Source organism: Pyricularia pennisetigena, chromosome 2, assembly GCF_004337985.1.
Source record: "Pyricularia pennisetigena strain Br36 chromosome 2, whole genome shotgun sequence".
In the NCBI taxonomy this organism is placed as follows: Eukaryota; Fungi; Ascomycota; class Sordariomycetes; order Magnaporthales; family Pyriculariaceae; genus Pyricularia; species Pyricularia pennisetigena.
In genome coordinates this window covers 3,006,708-3,026,645 of record NC_043741.1, presented here as the reverse complement: position 1 = coordinate 3,026,645, position 19,938 = coordinate 3,006,708, and the positions used below count along the sequence as shown (strand labels likewise).

The following is a 19,938-nucleotide window of genomic DNA, read 5'->3' as shown; positions in this document are numbered from 1 at the left end:
CGACGCCGGACCCAGCTCCGTTGACGGTCCACCAAAGTATTGAACGTATACCCATGTTTGGTGTGTCAGGTCGTCATGGGGAGTTGAGAAGGTGCTCGATAGCCCCTTGGACGCTTCCACCTGACCTTCTGAGTGCAGCAACGTTTGAATCGAAATCATAGAAGCCCATATCGTTCAGCTGCCTAAGCTGTTCCGCATAGCGCTCCTCGGGTGGCCTGTTGTCGGGCGGGCTCGGTGCGCCCATGCCGAACATGTTGCCGAGACCGCCGGCCCCCAGACCGCCAGCTCCGGGAGCACCTGCCATCCCCATTATCTGCCGTAATATCTCGGGGTTCATGCCGAAGGGGTTGTTGGGAGTAGCGCCTCCAGCACCAGCAGCATCGCCTGTACCTTGCGTGCCTGATGTTGGGTTTGTAGCCGAGGCGTTCCCTGGTGATTGTGTGGCTTGAGGGCCGAAGAGTGCTGCGAATGGGTTCGCGCCCGCGTCACCTGACATACGGGCCAGCATAGCCGGATCGAACAGAGGGAACCCGCTCGCGGCCGGCTGATTTGTTGATTGGGTGCTCTCGGCAGTGTTGTCAGTTGCGCCTGGGGCTGGGAAGGCGCTGGCCTCGCCGGGAGCGCCTCCCATCATCCTGCGCAGGCGCGCGGCCATTCTTATCGACTCTGGGTCGGTCATCATCTGGCGAAACTGAGGCGATTGTACCATCTCGCGAGCGTTGGGCATGTTGCGCAGCATAGGGTTCGACTGGATTATGTAGTCAATCATTGCCGGGTTCGAGAGTGCTTCGTTCATGCTTGCGGCCATCCCGGGCTGGGAGAGTAAATCTGCGAGCTGCTCCTCGGAGGGGGGCGGGGCCATCTATCGAGAGCAAAATGCTACGCATCAGCTAACGCAAATCCATAGAAATAAATATAGAGATGAGGTGCAGGCAGGTAGGTGTCCGACTCACGCCACCATCTGGTCCAAAAATATCGGGGTTCGGAAGCGGGGCGAGGCCGGCAAAGCGAGCGCCCGTGAGGCCCTCCAAAAGGTTGCCCGCAGAGGTGCCGGCAGCCATGTTGGTAGGGACGGCGGGCGTTGCGGGGGCTCCCGAGGCAGATGTGGATGCGGTTCCGGCGGCAGCTGAGGCGCGGTTGCTCGCGGCGCTTTTGACGAGGTGGACGGTGTTACCATCCTTGATCTTGTATACGCTCAGCAGGTCTGTGTTCTTCATGACGCGGCCCGAGTATATCAGACGCTGGTGCTCGACGGGGATGTTCTCCAGGTCTTCTCCGGCAAGCTTCTGCTTCAGGTCCAGGACGGTGGCGGATTCGGCCATGGTGATGGTATGGTTCCGGTCGCCTGAAGTCTTGACCTTGAAGGTGACTTGAGGGTCGCCACCATCATCGGCGGCGACGTTCGCGGTTGTGTCTGCCATAATGATGGTGTGATGGTCTGCTGTCTGCTAGGTGATTTGAGCGTGGTCGTGTCGTCTATGCCACAGGATGATGGAACGTGTTAGTAGGTAAGGCGACCTCACCTTGTTGGAGCTGACAAACGATAGGTGGGTTTAGGATTGGGGATGAATCGCTATCTGGGACGCAAGGGGCAGAGCAGGCGGGCTATTATGACGCGGGCGGGGTTTTAGTGCGTACAGTGTCCCTCTCTTGGGTGGGCTAGGCGTAACGGAAGCAGCTGGCTGAGCCACGAACGAACCGATGGCAGGGTAGTTCCCCACTGCCCTTTTGCTGATGGTGGCTTGGTCTCTCTATTGTACTGGCTGTTTAATTCATGCACGGACTAGGATGTGCCAGACATATCTATGTCGTTTGCGGGAGCATTGCCAAAATGGAGATGCACAGTGCCTTACCTCAAAAGGCCGATTATTGGGGAGGTAAAACGCACCCTACCTTTGATGACATTTTGAACATAGCTGGAGTAGCTTGGGTGGTGGGGTAGCTCTAACTAACTGTATTTCGTAGTTGGTTACAGGCCAGCGTCATGGGTCTGGCCGTCTTGGGTCAATCGGTGATTAGGAGAGGAAAACAACTACTGGATTTTTTTTTTTCTGAATTTGGTTACCCCGGCAATATAAACACTGAAGCATTGCGCCTTTCAAGCCCTCAATAAAACCTACTTGTCAGGCTTATAGCTACGAATTCAGAATGGACGAGAAGGGCACAGTGGACGAGAAGGACGTCATACCCGAGGCCCCGCCGCCCTACATTGCGGCCGCAGCTGAGCATGGCATCCGTCTCCGTCAGAGCGCACCACCCCGTCCTGGACCAAGAAGATTCGAGCTCCCCGTGATCGCACATATCAAGGAAAAAAGAGCAATTCTCGCGTCGGCATCACCAAGGAGAAAAGCCCTGCTGGCACAGGTAAGGCCTGGGGTGAAGGGGTTATCTACCAGCGCTTGCTATATAACCATACTGATGTGCTCTCGAGAAAATTGTCTAGGTCGGTCTTACCAATCTAGAAATCATCCCCTCCACAAAGCCCGAAAACCTTGACAAGCTCGCCCTCGGTCCGCTGGAGTATGTCGCCGCAACCGCGCGGCAAAAGTGTTTGGACGTCTACACATCGGCGATAGAAGCGCAGAACAAGGCCATCGTGGCCAAGGAGGCCAACCCGCCCGAGGATGTCGATCTGGTTATCTCAGCCGACACCGTGATCGTGACGCGGGACGGACGCATCCTTGAGAAGCCGCGGTCCGAAAATGACCACATAGCCATGCTCAAACACTTGCGCGACACAGAGGTCCACCGCGTGCTGACCTCGGTATGTGTTCTCGCGCCCAGGGAGGACGCGGTTCACCCTGGGTACGAGATGGAAGTGCACACCGAGGAGACAAAGGTCTACTTTGCGCAGGAGAGCGAGGGCCTGCCGGATGATGTCATAGAGTCCTATGTCAAGACGCGGGAGGGCGCGGACAAGGCTGGAGGCTATGCGGTGCAGGGTCTGGGTGGCCTGGTGCTGGTGTCGAGGATTGAGGGAAGCTTTGACAATGTAATTGGGCTGCCGGTGAGGAAATGCCTGCAGCTGGCAGAGAAGGTCATCTTTAAGCAACATGGCCAGTACGACATTGAGCCAAGTAGCGAGGAGGAAGATTAAGCCCTGGCAAGATAGACACGAGTGTCAGACAAAGGGTGCTAGAAATAGAGCCCAGCCATGGTTAAGCGACATGACATAACGATAGATGAGCAACGCCGTCGATGCGGCGTGACGGAAACCACGGTTCGATAACTATACCAGCCGCCATTGCCAGAGAGACTTGCTTGGACAGGTATGTGTGTGACTCTTTGCAACCCAGAGCTTTCGCTATCACTAGGCAAAGCTTGACTTGCTGCCATTTCTGGAAAGCCAAGCCCGGATGCGGGCTGGGGAACCGTGATTAGACTACGTGCATCCGGAGACTGAAACTTCCGGGCCTGATCCGTGGCCTTCATCAGTTAATAATCAGCAGGTCCAGCGCTTTTGCTGATATCCTTATTCATGAAGGGAGCTTGGGCCACGAACGACTGTCTGTTATGTGAAACGCTCTATTTCAGCGCATGTGCAGTGGGTGTGAAAAGTCCATGGATGAGTAGCTCCATTGCACTGATGCATTTGTCTTTGAGTTTGGGTTTTTCTTCGTCTCACCCGATCCACCATACGCGGAACTGGAGCCAGAAGCTATCATCAAAGCTTGAGTATTTATCGTGACACAACGATCTTTCCGAGTTACCTACATAATCAGAAGACAGACAAGTTGAGCCAGGACTTGGCTACTATTGGAATGAATCGCGGATAAGATATGACCAAGGAATACGAAACGGAAAGCTGACGAGAGTTGGCAGATTGGGGGCGCCTGCTGACCGCTTCTGCTACTGTACAGAGCAATCATATCCTTCCAGCCATGGTTCCATCTCACTTTAATTGATGGTCCAAGACGGCGAGCTGCAGTGAAGATCAAAGCAAGACAAGACGCCGAGAAAACCCCCCAATCAGCACAAGCAATCCAATCAATTTGTCTTTGGGTCGTGCCAAGGGTCTCCACACGCGTCGCTTGCGTGCCCTCGACCTTTCGCGCCGGGCGTCTAGGTGCAGCGTGACGGGATTTCTCATTGGGTGCAGGTGAGGACCCTTGGTGATCTATTTTGGGGAGCCCACCAATTACCCTCGATCGACGAGGGCATGTCAGCGGCGCGGGCAACACACATTGGACAGGCAAACTTGATCCCCCACAGGGTGGACTTCCTTTTCTAGCCTTTTCTTACTTCACCAAAGCGCTTAAAATACCACCCAACCATGATCTTGGCTCAGTTTTCGCGCTGCGCTGCCGCCCAGCGGCCGACAGAGATGAGGGGAATGGATGGCACCTTCTGCCAGGGGGGGGTTGAGCGGGAAGCTTGTGATTTGATGATCTCTCTCTTTTTTTTATTGCTTGTCCAGGCTGAGCAAAGCAAAAAGGCGGAAGTGCGCAGGGTGGGCTGCAAGGGGGGAAAGAGGAAGAAGGAAAAGTGATGTTTCTGTTCCACTATATTGTATACAGACTTACACTTCTTCCCAAGAATCTCTTTTTTTTTTCGGCCTTTGGCGCTGGATTTTTATAATTGTTATTTTCCCATCCATACCAGCCTTTGAATAGTCTGGGAATTCGTATATCGCTGCTGACACTTGGCCTTTGTACGACATTGATATCTCCCAAGACACGGGAATCCATAGAACGTGATAACTCACCATGCTACGATAGCACAAAGACCCATACGGGAAGAATCGACAAACTAACGCCGCCCCGGCTGGAAGTCGGGGCCTGAACCGGAAATCGCCTGGTTACACATGGTCAAACAAGACCTGCCGGTGACATTTGATACAGGAGTGCATACACATAACAAACAACAACAAGACAGCACCTGGATTTACATAGCATTGATCGAAGCGTCCGAGCAATAAAACGCCAGGGCAATATCGCCTTGTTTGGCAACTGAAAAGTTCCAAACCATGGCAAGCCAGCCGAGTTCTGGAGGGTTCTCTCTGTTCCCGAACCCAAACTACAGGCACACAAGCCCGCGCCCCCGAACGACAACACCAAGCAACGGTGGTGCGAGGGCCACCACGCCTCAGAGCTCTGCCCCTCCCCGCGATCTTTGGCCCGAGTCCTCGCCGCCCAGGCAGCATCGCACTCCGGAGCGCAAACCATCTACCAGGCAACGCAGGCAACCGCAGAGCCAAGGAGTCGGCATCAGCCAGGGGGCCGCTTCTTCGACGAACCCAGGCCGAGCGGAGGATCCGTGGATCGGCAGTTCCGCCGCTGCCGCACAAATCCAGCGTCCGGCCGCCGTCGTTGAGGCGCCGCCGAGATGTGACACGGCCTTCTCAGAAGCGCAGACACTGGTTCGCAGCAACAGTAACAGGTCTTGCACCTCCGTAGGTCACAAAAATGGTGCCCAAGGGCCTTCTTCTTCGGGAGGCGAGCCTCAAGCGTTGAGGTCGATATTCCCAACATACAATCACGACCTGCCTCCAGATAGGCAGGAATACTTTCCAACCCAAGCAAGCCCCACGCACATACCCATGGCCGTCATCAGCAGGCCCTTGTACACGCCAGAGCCTGAAATACAACATACCCAACAACCGCAACACCCACAGCTCACTTCCTCTTCTCCCCAACTGCAAGCGCAACAATTTCACCGGCCTCTGCAAGCCGACATGCAAATGCCGCAGCAGCCCGCTCCGGCAGCAGTGCCGGCATCATCTCCGCCACCAATACCTACCCCCGTGGCCAGGTGGCCGCCGCGGCCCGCAGAGCCTCCCACCACACCCCACGTCAGCTCTACGGAAGAGCTGCGGTCACTGTGGAAAGTAGTGAGCGGGTGGAAGGCTACTGCTTCCGAAGGCCGTCTATTCTGTCTCAAGATGACAGCCGAGCGAGACACGCCCATATACACCCTCTCGTCGACAACGCAGCCCTTCTACAACCTCCGCATCGACCCGACATCCGCATCCGCCTACGTCACCCTCTCGCGTCACGACCCAAGTAAAGTATACAAAGCACCAGCGGAGCCGGCTCCGACTGCCTCGGATCCCGGAAGCCCCGGTGGATCCATGCCGCCCGCATCCGTGGTCGGCACAGGCAAGGACGGCAAGCACTGGCAATCGGCGCTGACGACGACGCTCGAGGAGGCGTCTCGGCGGCACGCGCCAAACGACGGCCTCGTGGCGCTCTTGTACCCGCAGGCGGCGGCGCGGGTGGCGCTGGAGCGGCCGGACGATGTGGCGACCATCATGACGGCGGAGCGCGAGTGCGCGCGGCTGGTGTGGGACGACGACACGGGCAACCACTACCTGGTGCACCCGGCGCTGGCCATGCCGTTCTGCGTCACCATCGACCGCAACCCGGCCTGGAGCCGGACCGAGTACACGCTCGAGCACCTCGAGAGCCCGCAGCACATCGCGCGGCTCACGCGCGACGGCACCGGCAACGGCTGGCTCGAGCTCGACACGGGCATCGCCTCCAAGATCGACAGCGTCTACATCGTCGAGGTCGCCGTCGCGGCCCTGATGCTCGTCGCGCACGGAGACACCCAGTTCACCCGCAGCGACGTCTTCGAGGCCCCGCCCGTGCACATGATCTTTGCCGCGCCGCCGCCCAGCTGCGGTTCCGGCTCTGGGGACGGCGGCAAGAAGAACAAGAAGAGGGACAGGAAGAGCTCCCGCGCGACCGCCAAGAAGAGCGGCAGCGGCGGCACGCCCAAGACGAAGCTTGATCAGTTCGAGCTGGATATCGAGAGCCAGACGAGCGACCTGGCCAAGCTGGATGTTGTCAACGATAAAGAAAAGAAGCTGCCTAGTTTGGCGAGGCTGGTCATCAAGCTCATCACGGTGACTTTCAAGTGCTTCATCTGGGTGCTGACGGCAATGTTCAAGGCCTTGACGGGTTGCATATCGGTGTCGGCTAGATGTCTGACGTCGGAGAAGCTGTAGTCGTTATTGCGATCATGGGAGAAGGGAATGGGCTTTCGATATTAGGTGTTTAGGGATTAATTGGTTATACCATTTTGTTGGAAATTGCAAACTTTGATGTTGTTTGTGGCTCCATTTCTTTCTTTTATGGCTTGGTTGTTTTTTTTTTTTTTTTTTTCTTTTTTTTTTTCATCCTTGTCCTTTGGATGACATCGTATGACGTCCACCATCAAAATCACCCTGTATATGAAGTTGCTGCACAGTGAACTAGACAAAGACAGGACATAACCTCGTCGGCATTTGGCTTTCATCAGTAATACAGACTTGCTTCCCGGTTCACCAACGGACGCGTACCATAAATAAGGGGGTATTGAAACAGCCGGCAAGGCAATACGCCACCAAAGCGCAAAAACTACCTCTTCCGCTCAAACACCTTTTTGATTTTCTTCCCAGACTTTGTGACAGCCCCCCTCGTCGCAGTCTTCGCCATCCGCACACGTTGCAAATCCAGCTCGGCCTCGGCATCGGCCAGAGCCTTTAGCTTGCGCCTGGCGTTGCGGAGGTTCCTCCGCAGCCTTTCGAGTTTCAGAGCCCTCTTCTCATCCTCGGTCATCTCCTCGCCGTCCCCGCCATCCTCGTCCCCAAAACCCTCAAAATCGTCGCCATCATCATTGTCCGCGTTGTCGGGTGCAGCGTCTTCAGCAGCACGGTCCCTGTCGGTCTCATCGTCGAAGAACTTGATTTTGCTGGCCTTCCTCCTCTTGGCCGGCCTCTCGTCGTCGTCGCTTCCGCTCCCGCCCTCGTCACCACCACCGACGTCCTCGTGCGGGACGCCCGCAAAGCTTTCAGCGATGGCCAGTCTCTCCTCGCACCGCCGCACGTCCTTGGCCAGGGTATTTCGCAGCGTCCTGACGTATGCCATATCCTGGGTCTTGAGGATCCGGACGACGTCGACGTCCATGCTCTTGTTGCCCCTGTCGCCAGACACGGTGCCGGTGAAGTTACGCCCCTTTGCGCCCTTGGTCAGGGCGGAACCGGGCCCGGTCCGGGACAGCATCTTGTGGTAGAACTCATCCTCGTTGCGCTCGGCCGCCTTTTGGCGCAGCGTCTTGAGGTAGGCCTTTTTCTTGTTGAAGTCTTTGGCTCGTAGGGAATAATCCTAAAAGATGTGCGAGATTTGTTAGTCGATGCAAAGCTGGTCAATTGAAGACTATGGCGCCCGCTTTACGAACCTTGTGCTTCTCGAGAAGTCCCAAATGTTTCCTCTCCAGCGGCTGAGCGCGCTCCTTGTGCGTCGGCTTCTGGCCGAGTTTGTTGAAGGAGGGCATTTTGACGGTGTCACCGCTGACAGGAGGCTAATATGGTGGGGGGGGTTTTTGTTATTTATTGTCCTTGACCTCTTGATGTGATCAGGTTGGTCTATGTAGGGTTCTGGATTTTTTGTTTTGTTCAATCTAAGTTGTCGAAATAACTGATAGGCAGTATATTCATGTTCGCAGATGACTTTTTGGCGGTGATGAAAGTTTTGGCGGGCGGTTAATTTCTTATCTTATCTCGGTCGACCTTGATCCAAGTTGCTTGGCTGGGTAGCAAGGGAAGCCCCCGCCGCGGGTCAGGTAGTCACTTCAAGGTACTCCAAGGTACTCCAAATTAAAACCTGAGTTAAACTCGTCGATCAGTCCAGTTGATTCGGATGACACAGCTGTCTGACTCTTCTTTGCATACTACTTTCTGCTTCATTTGCTCGCACGCACGAGTTTTCAAACTGAAGCAGTCGCATCTTGACAATTCAATTGAATACTTGGCATTTCCAACTGCTCTACCATTTACCAGGCAACTTCTTGCCTGAACAGTGGGGCGATGTACCTTATTTAACAAGTGTTAGGACCCTTATTTGCAGCCCGCCCCTGAAGATCTATTGCACTTGGTCCCAACACCCGCACGCGCCAGGCAGGCTAAGAATCTGGGGCGGCGCTGTCATCTTGGATGCCATGCGAGCGAATGGTTTCCTCGATTTCCTCGTGACTTTTTGCATAGCGCCACGTTCTTTGTCATTTCGGCGCTGATTGTGTCTCAATTCTCACCAAGACTTTTTTTTCTTGGTTTGTTATTTTGCTTTCTCCCTAACCACGGCTCAGATGCGTTCGTGGGTCGCTCATTGTATCGTCGCTCCTTTTCTTTCTTTAGTGTCCAGGTCAAGTCCCCGGATGAAGCCACACGTTTCCTTTCCGATATAGTTTCTCCTCAGCCGACAGGGGTTTTTTTTTTTATTGAAAATTAAGCCCGTCCAAAACTCATCAGCTATGGTGGCCTTCTTTTCGCCTCGCCGTATAGGCAAGCGTCTGATTCTTGTCTTGGCGGTTGCCCTGACCGGAAGCTTCTTCCTGTCCCAGATCCTCTTGACCTTCTCATCCTCGACTTCATCCTCCATTGAGCAATCGCCATGGATATCCGGCTGGTTCCGTCAGGATTGGGCGCGCAGGAAGGAGAGGTTCCCCGTGGACAAGTCTTTAATGGTTCGACTGCCATCGGGGCCTCCACGACGCCTGCCGCGGGTGCAGCACAAGTTTACAGCCCCTGACGCAGAGTTTCGGAAACTGCAGGCGAGCAGACAGGCGGCCGTGAAGCAGGCCTTTGAAAAGTCATGGGCCAGCTATCGACAATACGCCTGGGGTTACGATGAGCTGCGCCCCATGACGCTCGAAGGTCATAATAGCTTTGCCGGCTGGGGAGCCACTCTCGTTGACAGTCTCGACTCTCTTTGGATCATGGGAATGAAGGATGATTTTGCCGAGGCCGTGGAGGCAGTCAAAAAAATCAACTGGTCCAAGGCGAGCGGTCCCATGTGTTCACTCTTCGAAACCAACATCCGCTACCTTGGCGGGTTGCTTTCGGCCTATGATCTGAGCCAAGAAAAAGTGCTGCTTGACAAGGCCGTAGAGCTGGCACATATGCTATACGCGGCGTTTGACAATGAGTACAGACTGCCAGTGAACGCCTTCTTTTTTTCAGACGCGTGGAATGGAAACCTTCAGCTCTCGTACAGGGAAGTGGCCGCGGCAGTCGGTTCCATGTCCCTCGAATTCACCAGAGTCGCCCAGCTTACGGGTGAACCAAAGTTCTACGACGCCATTGACAGAATCAAGGTTCTCTTGAGCAACTCCCAAAATGAGACACGTATACCTGGGTTGTGGCCCATGTCCTTTGATTTGCACGACGGCTTCGACGCAATGGATACCATATTCACACTCGGCGCGCAAGCGGACTCACTGTATGAATATCTGCCAAAGATGTACGCCCTGCTCGGTGGCCTGGACCAGACGTATGCAACCATGCACAATACTGCAATGGATGCAGCCGAGAAGCACATACTCTTCCGACCCATGATACCTGACAAGAACATAGACATTTTGTTCTCTGGAAACCTTCGAGCCTATGTCTCTGCCGGCGATGTCCAGATGACACCTGAAATTCAACGTGAGTGTATATATCCACAACGAGCTGTAGCACTTGCAGTATGCTAACCTTGACCGCGTCCAGATCTTGGCTGCTTCACCGGCGGTATGTACGCACTCGGAGGCCGTCTGCTTGAAAATGACAGCCACGTCGAGCTGGGCAAGCAGCTGGCTCGCGGCTGTGCTTGGGCATACAAGGCCACCGTCTCTGGCATCATGCCTGAGGTTGCATCCATGGTGGCATGCGAGGAGCCCAAACTGGCCAAGTGTAAATGGAACAAGTCCATCTTCGAGGCCAAAGGTGGCAAGTACCGGAAAGAAGGAATGCCCCCGGCATTCGCGAGCATCACTGACTACCGGTACATACTGAGACCCGAGGCCATTGAGAGCGTCTTTGTCCTCTATCGCATCACGGGCGACCGGGAATGGCTGGACTGGGCCTGGGCAATGTTCGAGTCGATTAAAAAGGCCACCGAGACCGAGAAGGCATTTTCAGCAATTGCGAATGTGTTGGCACCTGACGGTCTTGCAAACAAGGCCAATGGCATGGAGGTAGGTCTTAATCTTGCACAATTTCGAGGAATCGCGAGGCAATTATAAAAATTTCAATACTAAACCCTTATTGCACAGAGTTTTTGGCTCGCAGAGACGCTCAAGTACTTTTACCTAATTTTCTCCGACCCGGATCTGATCAGTCTGGATGACTATGTACTAAACACGGAAGCACACCCCTTGAAGATTCCCAAACCGACATAGGAGACAGCTTCACGGGGTCTTGGAAGTGTAGAAGAGTAGTGCTGAAGAGTAGTGCGTGGAACTAAGCGAACCGATATAGGATCACCACAAAGCCTCGTATTTTTAGACAAGGCCAATCACACAGCGGCCTTTGACATGATCTATGTGGCGTGGCATCGAGATCTCGTAAGAGAACATGAGATTTTTTTTCAGAAGGAGAGGATGATAACTTCAGCAAAACGGGGCACGGAAATGAAGTGTACCTCCGAGGGGCTAAGCAAAGTATTGGTTGTATGCCAGTCGGAGCGCCGAGCTACACGAAATTGGCAAGCAAGTCTTGATGAACAGGGAATAGCACGGCTTCATCGAAAGTCGTATATACGATCCTAATCTTTACTCTCAGAGGTCCCCGGAGCAGACATCGGAGCCGAGTCTGCGTCATCCTTGCCGGCTGGTGGGTCTTGCAAAAGGCTACTGCTACTTGCTACCGGCAATTCAAGCTTTGACAAGTCTAGGTCTGCCGGGATCGGACCTCAAGTATATACCAACAACCACTACGTGCATTGATAGATAAAGATAATGTGGTTTTAATGTTTCTGTTTCTTTAGATTTGTTTTCTGTTTTATTTTATATCTTTTTAATTGACTGGTTTTTTATCATTGGGAATCTTTAAGATATATTGTTCCAGATCTACCCACCTGTTTAAACTTGGTCTTTGCGAGTCACTTAGACAACCATAGTTAGTGCATATCCATAGCCGTGTCTGTTTGCAGGCGCAGGTATGACTATGGCTTCTCATATTGTCATCATCGGGTAAGTCTTCCCTCACAGCCTAAAACTAAGGAGGGAACCGCTCCGCATATAACTGCGGACTACGAAAACGTCGCAACCATATGTTGTCACATGTTTGAAAAAAAAAAAAAAAAAAAAAAAAAAATTAACAAAACCCAACCCAACCCAGAGCCGGTGTCACAGGCCTCACAGCCGCGACCCGGCTCCAAGAAGCTGGGCACGCCGTGACCATCATCGCGCGCGACTTCCCCGCGCCCTCGGAGACCATTGATCCGAAAACGCAGATCAACTACACGTCGCCGTGGGGCGGCGCCCACAACCGCTGGGTTCCCCCGCCGGCGGCGGCCGGCCCAGGCCGCGGTGGCAGCGACGCCACGCTGGAGCGCGACCACGGCTTCGCGCTCCAGACGTTTACGCACATGGAGGGCGTGGCGGCCCGCCACCCCGAGGCGGGCGTCACGTTCCTCCCGGGCATCGAGTACCTAGACGACCCCGGCAAGGCCGAGGGCGGCGGCGGGGACGGCGGGGCCCTGACGGTCGCCAGGGCCGCGGAGCTGGGCATCCAGGGGTTCGAGGTCCTGGACCGGTCCGAACTGCCGGCTGGTGTCGCGTGGGGCTGCAGGTATAGGACGTGGTGCGTCAGTCCCATGGTTTACCTGTCGTTTCTGATGCGTAGGATCGTCTTGCGGGGCGGCAAGGTCGTCAGGAGGGAGCTGAGGGATCCGCGGGAGGTGTGGGCCCTGGAGAGCGAGCTGGGGAGCGTCGACGCCGTCGTCAACTGCTCCGGGTACGGCTTCGGCGACCCAGCTGTTTTTGTGACCCGGGGTAAGTCTCGCACCCGTCCCCTCTACACTGCCTTGGTGTATTTTTTTTCCGGAGTAAAATTGAATCTGCTAACCAAAACGATAATCAACAACAACACTCTCCCGTCGATCAGGACAAACCTGCATCGTTTCAAACCCATGCCCGGCAACGGTCACCAGGCAATGCGCAGACGGATCATGGACCTTTTGCGTGCCTCGCGGCTTCGACGGCGGTACCGTCATCGGGGGCACCAAGCAGCCCGACGACTGGGACCCTAACCCCTCATCCGCCGTCAGGGCTGAGCTGCTGGCCAAGTTTGCCGCCACGTACCCCGAGATAGGCGAGTTGAAGCCCATCGTCGACATTGTCGGGAGGAGACCGACGAGGAAAGGCGGGGCAAGGCTGGAGGTGGAAAAGGCTGGCCCGGGTAAGATGCTGGTGCATGCGTACGGCCTCGGCGGCAGGGGCTATGAGCTTTCGTGGGGGGTCGGCGGGAGAGTGGTCGAGCTGGTCGACCAGGCGCTAGCGCAGCTTGGCCGGACGCGAGCAAAGATATAAAAGTTAGGGGGCGGTTCGGAAGTAAGGTTTATGTTGATTTTGAAATCAAGTTGACTGTTCCCAAGGTTGTATATTCGGCATAGAAATATCTCCAGATCTATTAATGCTACATGGCGCCAGGTTATGTTATTTATACATGTCAGTCGCGTTACACACCCCTGCTTGCCTTTCCAGAGAAGAGTTTGTTGCACAAAGGCAAGGCATTAATGGCAGGATGGGTGGCACCATATACTTGCGGGGGGCACGGCAATTCCGCGGCGCCCCGACGTAGGGCTGCTATCTTGCAGATAACCAAAGTCAGCTCCAAGGTGAGAAGCGAGCCATTGCTCAACTTACCCGGGTTGTGATTGACGCCCATCCCTGCCGAGAAACCTCACGACTCAACGCAAACGCCCACCTTCTTCCCTACCCACCAAATCCAGATCACCTATCCTCATCCTTCTTGACAGGTATCCTCGCCCGATCCCTCGCAGCCATGCCCCCGACCCTCTCGGCCCTCTTGAGCTTCTCCTCCTCAGCCCTGAGCTCCTCGGCGTCCCTATCCGGCAGGCCCCACCACTCGCGGTGGAACCGCTCCTGCTCCAGCTTCCTCCTGGCTTTGGCCTCCTTTTCTTTTTGCCGCTCCATCCTGCCCGCGAACCACTCCTCACGCGCCAGATCATGGTTCTCCTCCGTCGCCTGCATCTTCATGCAGTTGTTCATGGCCCGGTGCTGCGCCCGACATGCGAAAGGGATCGAGAACGTCCGGCCAACGGCACAGTCTGCGAATGCTGTTTTTTCGGACAAGAGTGAGCCAAAGCTTGGCAGGGCGGCGGCCGTTTGCTTTGCGTTGCATATAACATGGGGGAGATTTGGGAGGGATAGACAAAAGAGAGACTAATATACCTTTGATCTCGGGCGCGCAAAGAGCTCGTACCCTTTTGTAGTATACCTCCCTGACCTGGGCTTCCTGCGATGCTGATAGTGGTAGAGGGTTGCGCGATGGAACCGCTGTTGTCTGCCTCTGGTTGGATACGACTGGCACGTCCGGCCCGGCGGGTGAATTTGTGGCCATGGTGGCCATGCAACAATTTTTCCGAGCTTGGCAAGTGGCTCAGGGGATGCGAAGGGTGGTGAATCGGTATGCTCGAAGCTTGGGTTTGTTTGTTTGTCGGCTCGTTCAAGCGAAGAGTCGGACGCTGCGTTGGTTAGCCCCGGTCGAGTTCGTATGTGGCAATTGCTAGCAATCCGAAAAGCTGAACCACGAAAAAAGTTTAATGTGACGGTCAGTGTCGGAATTGGCGTTCTGGGAGCGATACCGCGCTTCGTTGTATCTTCGTGTCGAACAAAATGTCCAAAGGAAAAAAAGACGGATGGTCCGATCGGGCCATTTGTTGTTAGAGAGAGCTAAAAGACCCGACCCAGCTTCGGAGCTCAGAGCTCCACAAAGCTGAGTGAGCGAAACGTGACCCTGGCCCGGGTGCTGGACAGGAGTCGGTAGGCACATCGGACAGGTGCAGGGTAGTACCAAAAAAAAAAAAAAAGATATCAGATTTCAGAGAAGATCGCCGCAAAGAGCAAAGCCATGCTGAGGAAACAATAATAAGACAGAATGCCAAGTCAGAGAGGTAGATGAAGTTGACTCATTTCCAAGTTTAAACAATAATTTGCAATGCATCCAGGCCGACACTTGACGATTGTTTGACATCGGCTCAAAACGGCCATACTCTTAATCATGTCTTCCCCATTCAAGGCAGAGGGGGAAATATATCATTCAACACTGTATCCCTAAGCAGTATTTTGTAAAAAGTCGCTGTCTACTGTACCACAAACCCTCTGGGACTGTGGGCATTAAAGAAATGCGCTATATTCAACTCTTGGACGGCATCGGTACACACGGATGCCCAGAAAAATACACCAACCAGGGTTGCCAAAACAGACGCAAGCTCACCGCCCTTCAAATATCTGTCGAGGCCTTTTTTTCTTCAGCCTCGTCGACGCTCTCATGGCCTCTGTCAAGCTCGAGACTCTCCTTTTCCTTGCCCTTCTTCTTCATTGAAGAGAACCACCGGGTGCTGCTCATCCTGCTCTCCGGCCTTTTGGACGGGCCAAGGGATGGGCTGCTGGTGACACTGTCGTAGCTACGACCGAGGATGAGCTCCTCGCCAGCATCGTCTAGGTCGCCAATGCTGGAGCGCTGATCCGAAGAAACAGGACCATTCTTGTCCGAGCTCGCCGTGGTACTTCCTGGTCCTTTGGACTTGCCCAATCGCGAGGAGAAGCTGAATTTGCTCGAGCTACCCTTGCGGAAAAGTTTCTTAACCACGTTGTCTCCAGATGGATCCTTGGCGCTGCTAGCTGATAGAAGAACGGGACTGGTCGCATCTGAGAGCGTGTGGGAAGTACTAATGTCAAGGGCAAGCGATTCATGGGACTCGGTCACGGATGGCTGCGTGCGAATCGATGGTGCATCCCGAGAGACCCGAGAATCAGACGGGGAGATATCGCTCGCCAGGCCCACAGGCGTCTCAGCACTGGACTGAACCTCCTTGCCCTTGCTTTTGTCCTTCTTCTCCTTGCTCGACTTGAACAGACCAGTCATAAAGGTCGGCGCCGCAGGATTGAGTGCCATCATGGCTTTCTTGCTAGCGGCTGGCCTGCTGCCTATCACCCCGACTTGACTCATTGAATGTTTCATCAAAGCTTCATCGTCAAGGATCTCATCATCAGCAGAGGCCAGTGTCGTCTTGAGAGCTGAGGGAGACCCATGAACCGAAGGGCGGCGGGATGGGTTGCGCGACCAGGCGTTGTCATGTGATGTCCACGGCTGCCACGGCTTTCCGACGGTGTTGCTCTCGCCAGGCGGGCCCCATATGGCATTCCCATCCGCGGATGGCCGTGGCATCTCAGTCGATGCTATCGACAGCGGCCTTGGACTGGTTTCACTCCCTTCACCAAATACGCCACTGGCCGTCTGGTGTCCCCCGAACGGTAGTAGATTCCTGGCTGAGAATTTGTGTTCTGAAGTCTGTGGCGCCATCCCTTCTAGGAGTTCGGGGCCTGCCGAGTTACGGTGGAACACGTTCCACGACGAAAGGCTCAGCTTCCTCCTGCCAGCCAAACCTTCGGGTTCGTCTGTCTGCCTGGGAAAAGACTGACTTTGACCAAGCTTGAGACTGCCGAGGGCCGGGCCTTCTTCATCTCCAGCCTTGTTGCCTCTAGAACGCTGAAACCTGAGGAGATTAGCGAGGGATGACTTGCCTCCTGATTGGCTCTGGTGCTGGGGAGGAGAGGGCATCGGACGCGCCATGTCCCTTGGGCTATTGATGGAACCTCGATCTCCGGCATCAAAAGCCGGGAACGGAAGGTTGTTCGACGAGCCGTGCGGACTAGACAAGATGCTCATTGATCGGTTCGAGGAGTGTGGAGATTGAGGGTCATTGGCAGGGGAACCCATCCGAGGCGGAGGGATGAAAGGACTTTCTTGGTCTTCCTCATCCATATCCAGAAATATGTGAGATGGTAGCAGCGCCTTGGCCGTGGGGCTTAGCGGCGCGTCGCCCGTAAGCGCCCTGATGGCCTCCTCGTGTGATTCAGAAGCGTCCAGCGCATCGTCGGCTGGAAGGGCCATGAACGGACCAGGAGCAAACCCTGCCGGACCCTGCAACCGAGATGACTGAAATCCAGGCGGCGGATGTTGAGCAGCGTCGGAAACTGTGTAGGCTGGGGCTAAGCTCGGAGATGGCATGCCAGTGTTCATTGAGTTTCCATTCCTGCTGCGCCTCTTGAGAGAGTTGTGCAGCGTATCAGCAAATTCAACTGCCGAAGAGTTGGCTTGGGTGTACAGCTCGCGCGACTGATAAGCAACGAGATGCTCCGACAGCATAACGACCTGCTGATCGAGGACCCGCATCTGCTTGTTCTCATGCTCCAGGACACTGTGCAATTCCCTTTCGCGGCGGTGCCATTCCCTGCGTGCTTCTGCATCCTTCTCCTGCCATTCCAGGTCGTCCTCGCCACCGACGAACCGCTTCCTAGCGTCCTCTAGCTCCTTGACTTGCGTCCTCCTCTCTCTGAGCTCAGCTTCCAGGTTGCCGCACTCGGTTGATAGCGTGTTGATCTCAGCCTTGTAGCCCTCTTCGTTGGTCTTTTTCTGCTCCTCCAGTTGCTTCTTTTCCTTCGCAAAACCCTCCTGGTCTCTGCACATCTCCTCAATGCCTTTCTCGTAGCCAGTAGTACGATCCACCATCTTGGCCAGCTCTGTCTGCTTCTCCTTCAAAACCTTCTCCTTTTGGGACTTGCGGGCCAGAGCATTACGCATCTGCCGCTCAGCAGTGCCCTGCTCCCTCCTCAGCTTTTCCGTCTGACCTTCCTTCTCCTTCTGTTCCTTCTTCTTCTCCTGCTTTTCAGCTTCCAACTCATTCATCAGCCGCTTGTGATCCTCTTCTTCCTTAGCTATTAAGTCCGCCAGCTCCTCCGTCTCTCGAAGCAAAGCCTTATACTTCTCCCCTAGGCTATCCATCTGCGCATCAGTGGGTTCCGTGGGATCACTTCTCTGGGGTGGGATGGTCGGCTGATCCAGACTGGTGGTTGAAGGAGAATGCCGCCTGCCTATAGTGTTCCTCCGGAGAACAGTTGCAGTCGGTGCACTTGCGTCTCGTGGCACAATAGGAGGTATGGATTCGGAAATCACCGCGGTCTCGACAGTAGGAACGGGGCTGCGCGGCGCTCCATTCTCATCCACTGTTTCAACCTGGGACGAGAGTCCCTGCTCATCCGATGTGAAATTCGACGGTAAACGAGAGTTTCCTAGCTGTGGTCGTCCATCGCGAGAGAATGTCCGCAGTCGGATGACGCGACTGCCGGCCTGGAAGTTGCTGATCCCAACGGCTATCACGCGCACATTGTAAAAGTGGTCTGGCTTCAGACCTGAAACTATGATGAAGTTATCCTGGTTGCTTGCGATCTCGCCGACTAAAAGCGCAACCACGCAGAGTTAGAATTGTCCTTAGATTCTTGGTTCGTTCAAAATTTCCGCCTCTGCTTCTACGCACCGTTCACGCCATTGACCTGTATCAGAAACTTTTGCACGGGGCGACTGGGCTGCGCACGGGTCCACGTTAAAGTAGCCTTGTCCGCTGCGATCCCAGTCAGAGAAACGTCGGGGCTGTCAGGAACTTCCAGACCAAGAACCCCAATAAGTTCTGGGACGGGCTTCCAGAGTGTCTGTGCCGCCCTGCGAAGTAGCCTAGAGTTATTCCAACCCAATATTAGCAAAACGAAATTTCCGGAGGTCTCCAACGTTTTACCCACCATAATACAGCAGCGCCCGCAAAGATCATTGTTGAATTTGTGCCAATGTACGTATCGGAATTCAGCAGGACGACAGTACTCGATGAGATCTGGACGAAACGGTAGAAAGAATCGCGGGCGAGGCTAGGGTTGACAGCCCAACAGAAGAAAACGCAGCCGATAAAGACGATGGCGTTGAGCTGGTGGGTTTTGGGCCTGCAAGGTAAGTCAGAAAAGGGACGATATGTCAACGGCCGAAACTCAACGCAGTGGGAATATGCGGCAAGATGGGGAACCTACTCAGTGAGCCACCATGCAATGATGGCACACACCAGAAGCAGAAACGGGCCAGCGGTCGTCCATGAAGCCCATAACATATCGTCTACCGACACTAGTTCATCGAGACGATGGCACGCCGGGGTGCGACGCAGTGGAGAAATCGACGAGATTTTCGAGCGAGCGTGTTGGCCGAGTGGTTCGCAGGTTGATGGATCACAAGCATCAATGACACGTCGGTTCCGATTGGTTGCGGCGATTGGAGATATTGCTGGAAAACCCAGAAAGAACGCGTTGAATGCCCAAAGACAACCAAGGACAGAAAAGACAGGGTGTAAATTATCGTGGTCTTCGTCGTTAACCTGGCGAGAATCCGGACCGACCGCCACATCAGAGATTGCAAACAGATGTAAAAGTGGTGCACGAATTGACAGGCCTTGTCCGCTGCATGGATATGCCCGCTCACACTCCCACGCGAAAGCCACACTTCATGCGCCGCCCACTAGCCCACTTGATCATGTGAGCATGCCTCTTCAGTTGCCAACCTGCTCCACAAAATGCTACCATACAAAGTTACAATGCTACCTCGGCACCTTGCTGCCTGACATAAGGTCCCCTACGGTACTAGCAAGCTCAGTAGTTCAGGTAAGGGTTAGCCATATGCGCAACATTGAATTTCTACCAAATATACTATCCGTGTATCCCCCCTATTAGACGCGACTGTTTGTACGACGTGCTCTTTTTGGGTAATCCAGTATATTATTCGCACCACCTTAGTTTGCGTAGCATGTAATCGGTGACCAGTGCATTTTCTCTGTTGGTTTGAGATCATTTCTGCGTTACCTTCCTGGGACGAAACCGGAAGGTGAAGAAGTGCAGGTGGTTCTGACAGCGTGCAGCGTGGGTCAAAAAGCACCTTGAAAAAGAACCGTGTCTAATTCATAACGCGGAGCTGAGTTTACAGCCAATCTCGCAAGCCAGTAAACAATATTCTGTGCCCCGAACCCAAATTGCATAGATCCCTAGACAACGTCGGTAGTTTCTTGCTTTGCATAGAGTAAACATAAGTCGTCATAATACCTACCACAGCTAGCTGTCTTTTTTTTTTTTTTTTTTTTT

The 19,938-nt window shown here is 54.4% G+C and overlaps 7 protein-coding genes across 7 annotated transcripts; 3 read left to right on the top strand and 4 right to left on the bottom strand.

The window, feature by feature from the left end:
- Positions 1 to 73: 73 nt before the first annotated feature.
- PpBr36_00829 (uncharacterized protein) lies at positions 74 to 1,421 on the bottom strand (the record flags this gene model as incomplete). Its single annotated transcript, XM_029888019.1, has 2 exons — positions 74 to 862; positions 954 to 1,421. The coding sequence occupies 2 exons, from the start codon at positions 1,419 to 1,421 to the stop codon at positions 74 to 76; spliced, it is 1,257 nt and encodes a 418-aa protein (XP_029751507.1).
- A 727-nt stretch (positions 1,422 to 2,148) lies between these two features.
- On the top strand, positions 2,149 to 3,097 carry PpBr36_00828 (uncharacterized protein; the record flags this gene model as incomplete). Its single annotated transcript, XM_029888018.1, has 2 exons — positions 2,149 to 2,364; positions 2,444 to 3,097. 2 exons carry the CDS (start codon positions 2,149 to 2,151, stop codon positions 3,095 to 3,097), a joined length of 870 nt encoding a protein of 289 aa, XP_029751506.1.
- Positions 3,098 to 4,966: 1,869 nt separating this feature from the next.
- On the top strand, positions 4,967 to 6,949 carry PpBr36_00827 (uncharacterized protein; the record flags this gene model as incomplete). The annotated part of the gene is made up of 1 exon (XM_029888017.1): positions 4,967 to 6,949. One exon carries the CDS (start codon positions 4,967 to 4,969, stop codon positions 6,947 to 6,949), a length of 1,983 nt encoding a protein of 660 aa, XP_029751505.1.
- A 391-nt stretch (positions 6,950 to 7,340) lies between these two features.
- On the bottom strand, positions 7,341 to 8,256 carry PpBr36_00826 (uncharacterized protein; the record flags this gene model as incomplete). The annotated part of the gene is made up of 2 exons (XM_029888016.1): positions 7,341 to 8,087; positions 8,161 to 8,256. 2 exons carry the CDS (start codon positions 8,254 to 8,256, stop codon positions 7,341 to 7,343), a joined length of 843 nt encoding a protein of 280 aa, XP_029751504.1.
- A 975-nt stretch (positions 8,257 to 9,231) lies between these two features.
- PpBr36_00825 (uncharacterized protein) lies at positions 9,232 to 13,272 on the top strand (the record flags this gene model as incomplete). Its single annotated transcript, XM_029888015.1, has 4 exons — positions 9,232 to 10,405; positions 10,469 to 10,892; positions 12,080 to 12,735; positions 12,848 to 13,272. 4 exons carry the CDS (start codon positions 9,232 to 9,234, stop codon positions 13,270 to 13,272), a joined length of 2,679 nt encoding a protein of 892 aa, XP_029751503.1.
- A 423-nt stretch (positions 13,273 to 13,695) lies between these two features.
- PpBr36_00824 (uncharacterized protein) lies at positions 13,696 to 14,335 on the bottom strand (the record flags this gene model as incomplete). The annotated part of the gene is made up of 2 exons (XM_029888014.1): positions 13,696 to 14,042; positions 14,158 to 14,335. 2 exons carry the CDS (start codon positions 14,333 to 14,335, stop codon positions 13,696 to 13,698), a joined length of 525 nt encoding a protein of 174 aa, XP_029751502.1.
- Positions 14,336 to 15,208: 873 nt separating this feature from the next.
- On the bottom strand, positions 15,209 to 18,920 carry PpBr36_00823 (uncharacterized protein; the record flags this gene model as incomplete). Its single annotated transcript, XM_029888013.1, has 4 exons — positions 15,209 to 18,225; positions 18,306 to 18,499; positions 18,565 to 18,759; positions 18,844 to 18,920. The coding sequence occupies 4 exons, from the start codon at positions 18,918 to 18,920 to the stop codon at positions 15,209 to 15,211; spliced, it is 3,483 nt and encodes a 1,160-aa protein (XP_029751501.1).
- Between the last annotated feature and the right edge of the window lie 1,018 nt (positions 18,921 to 19,938).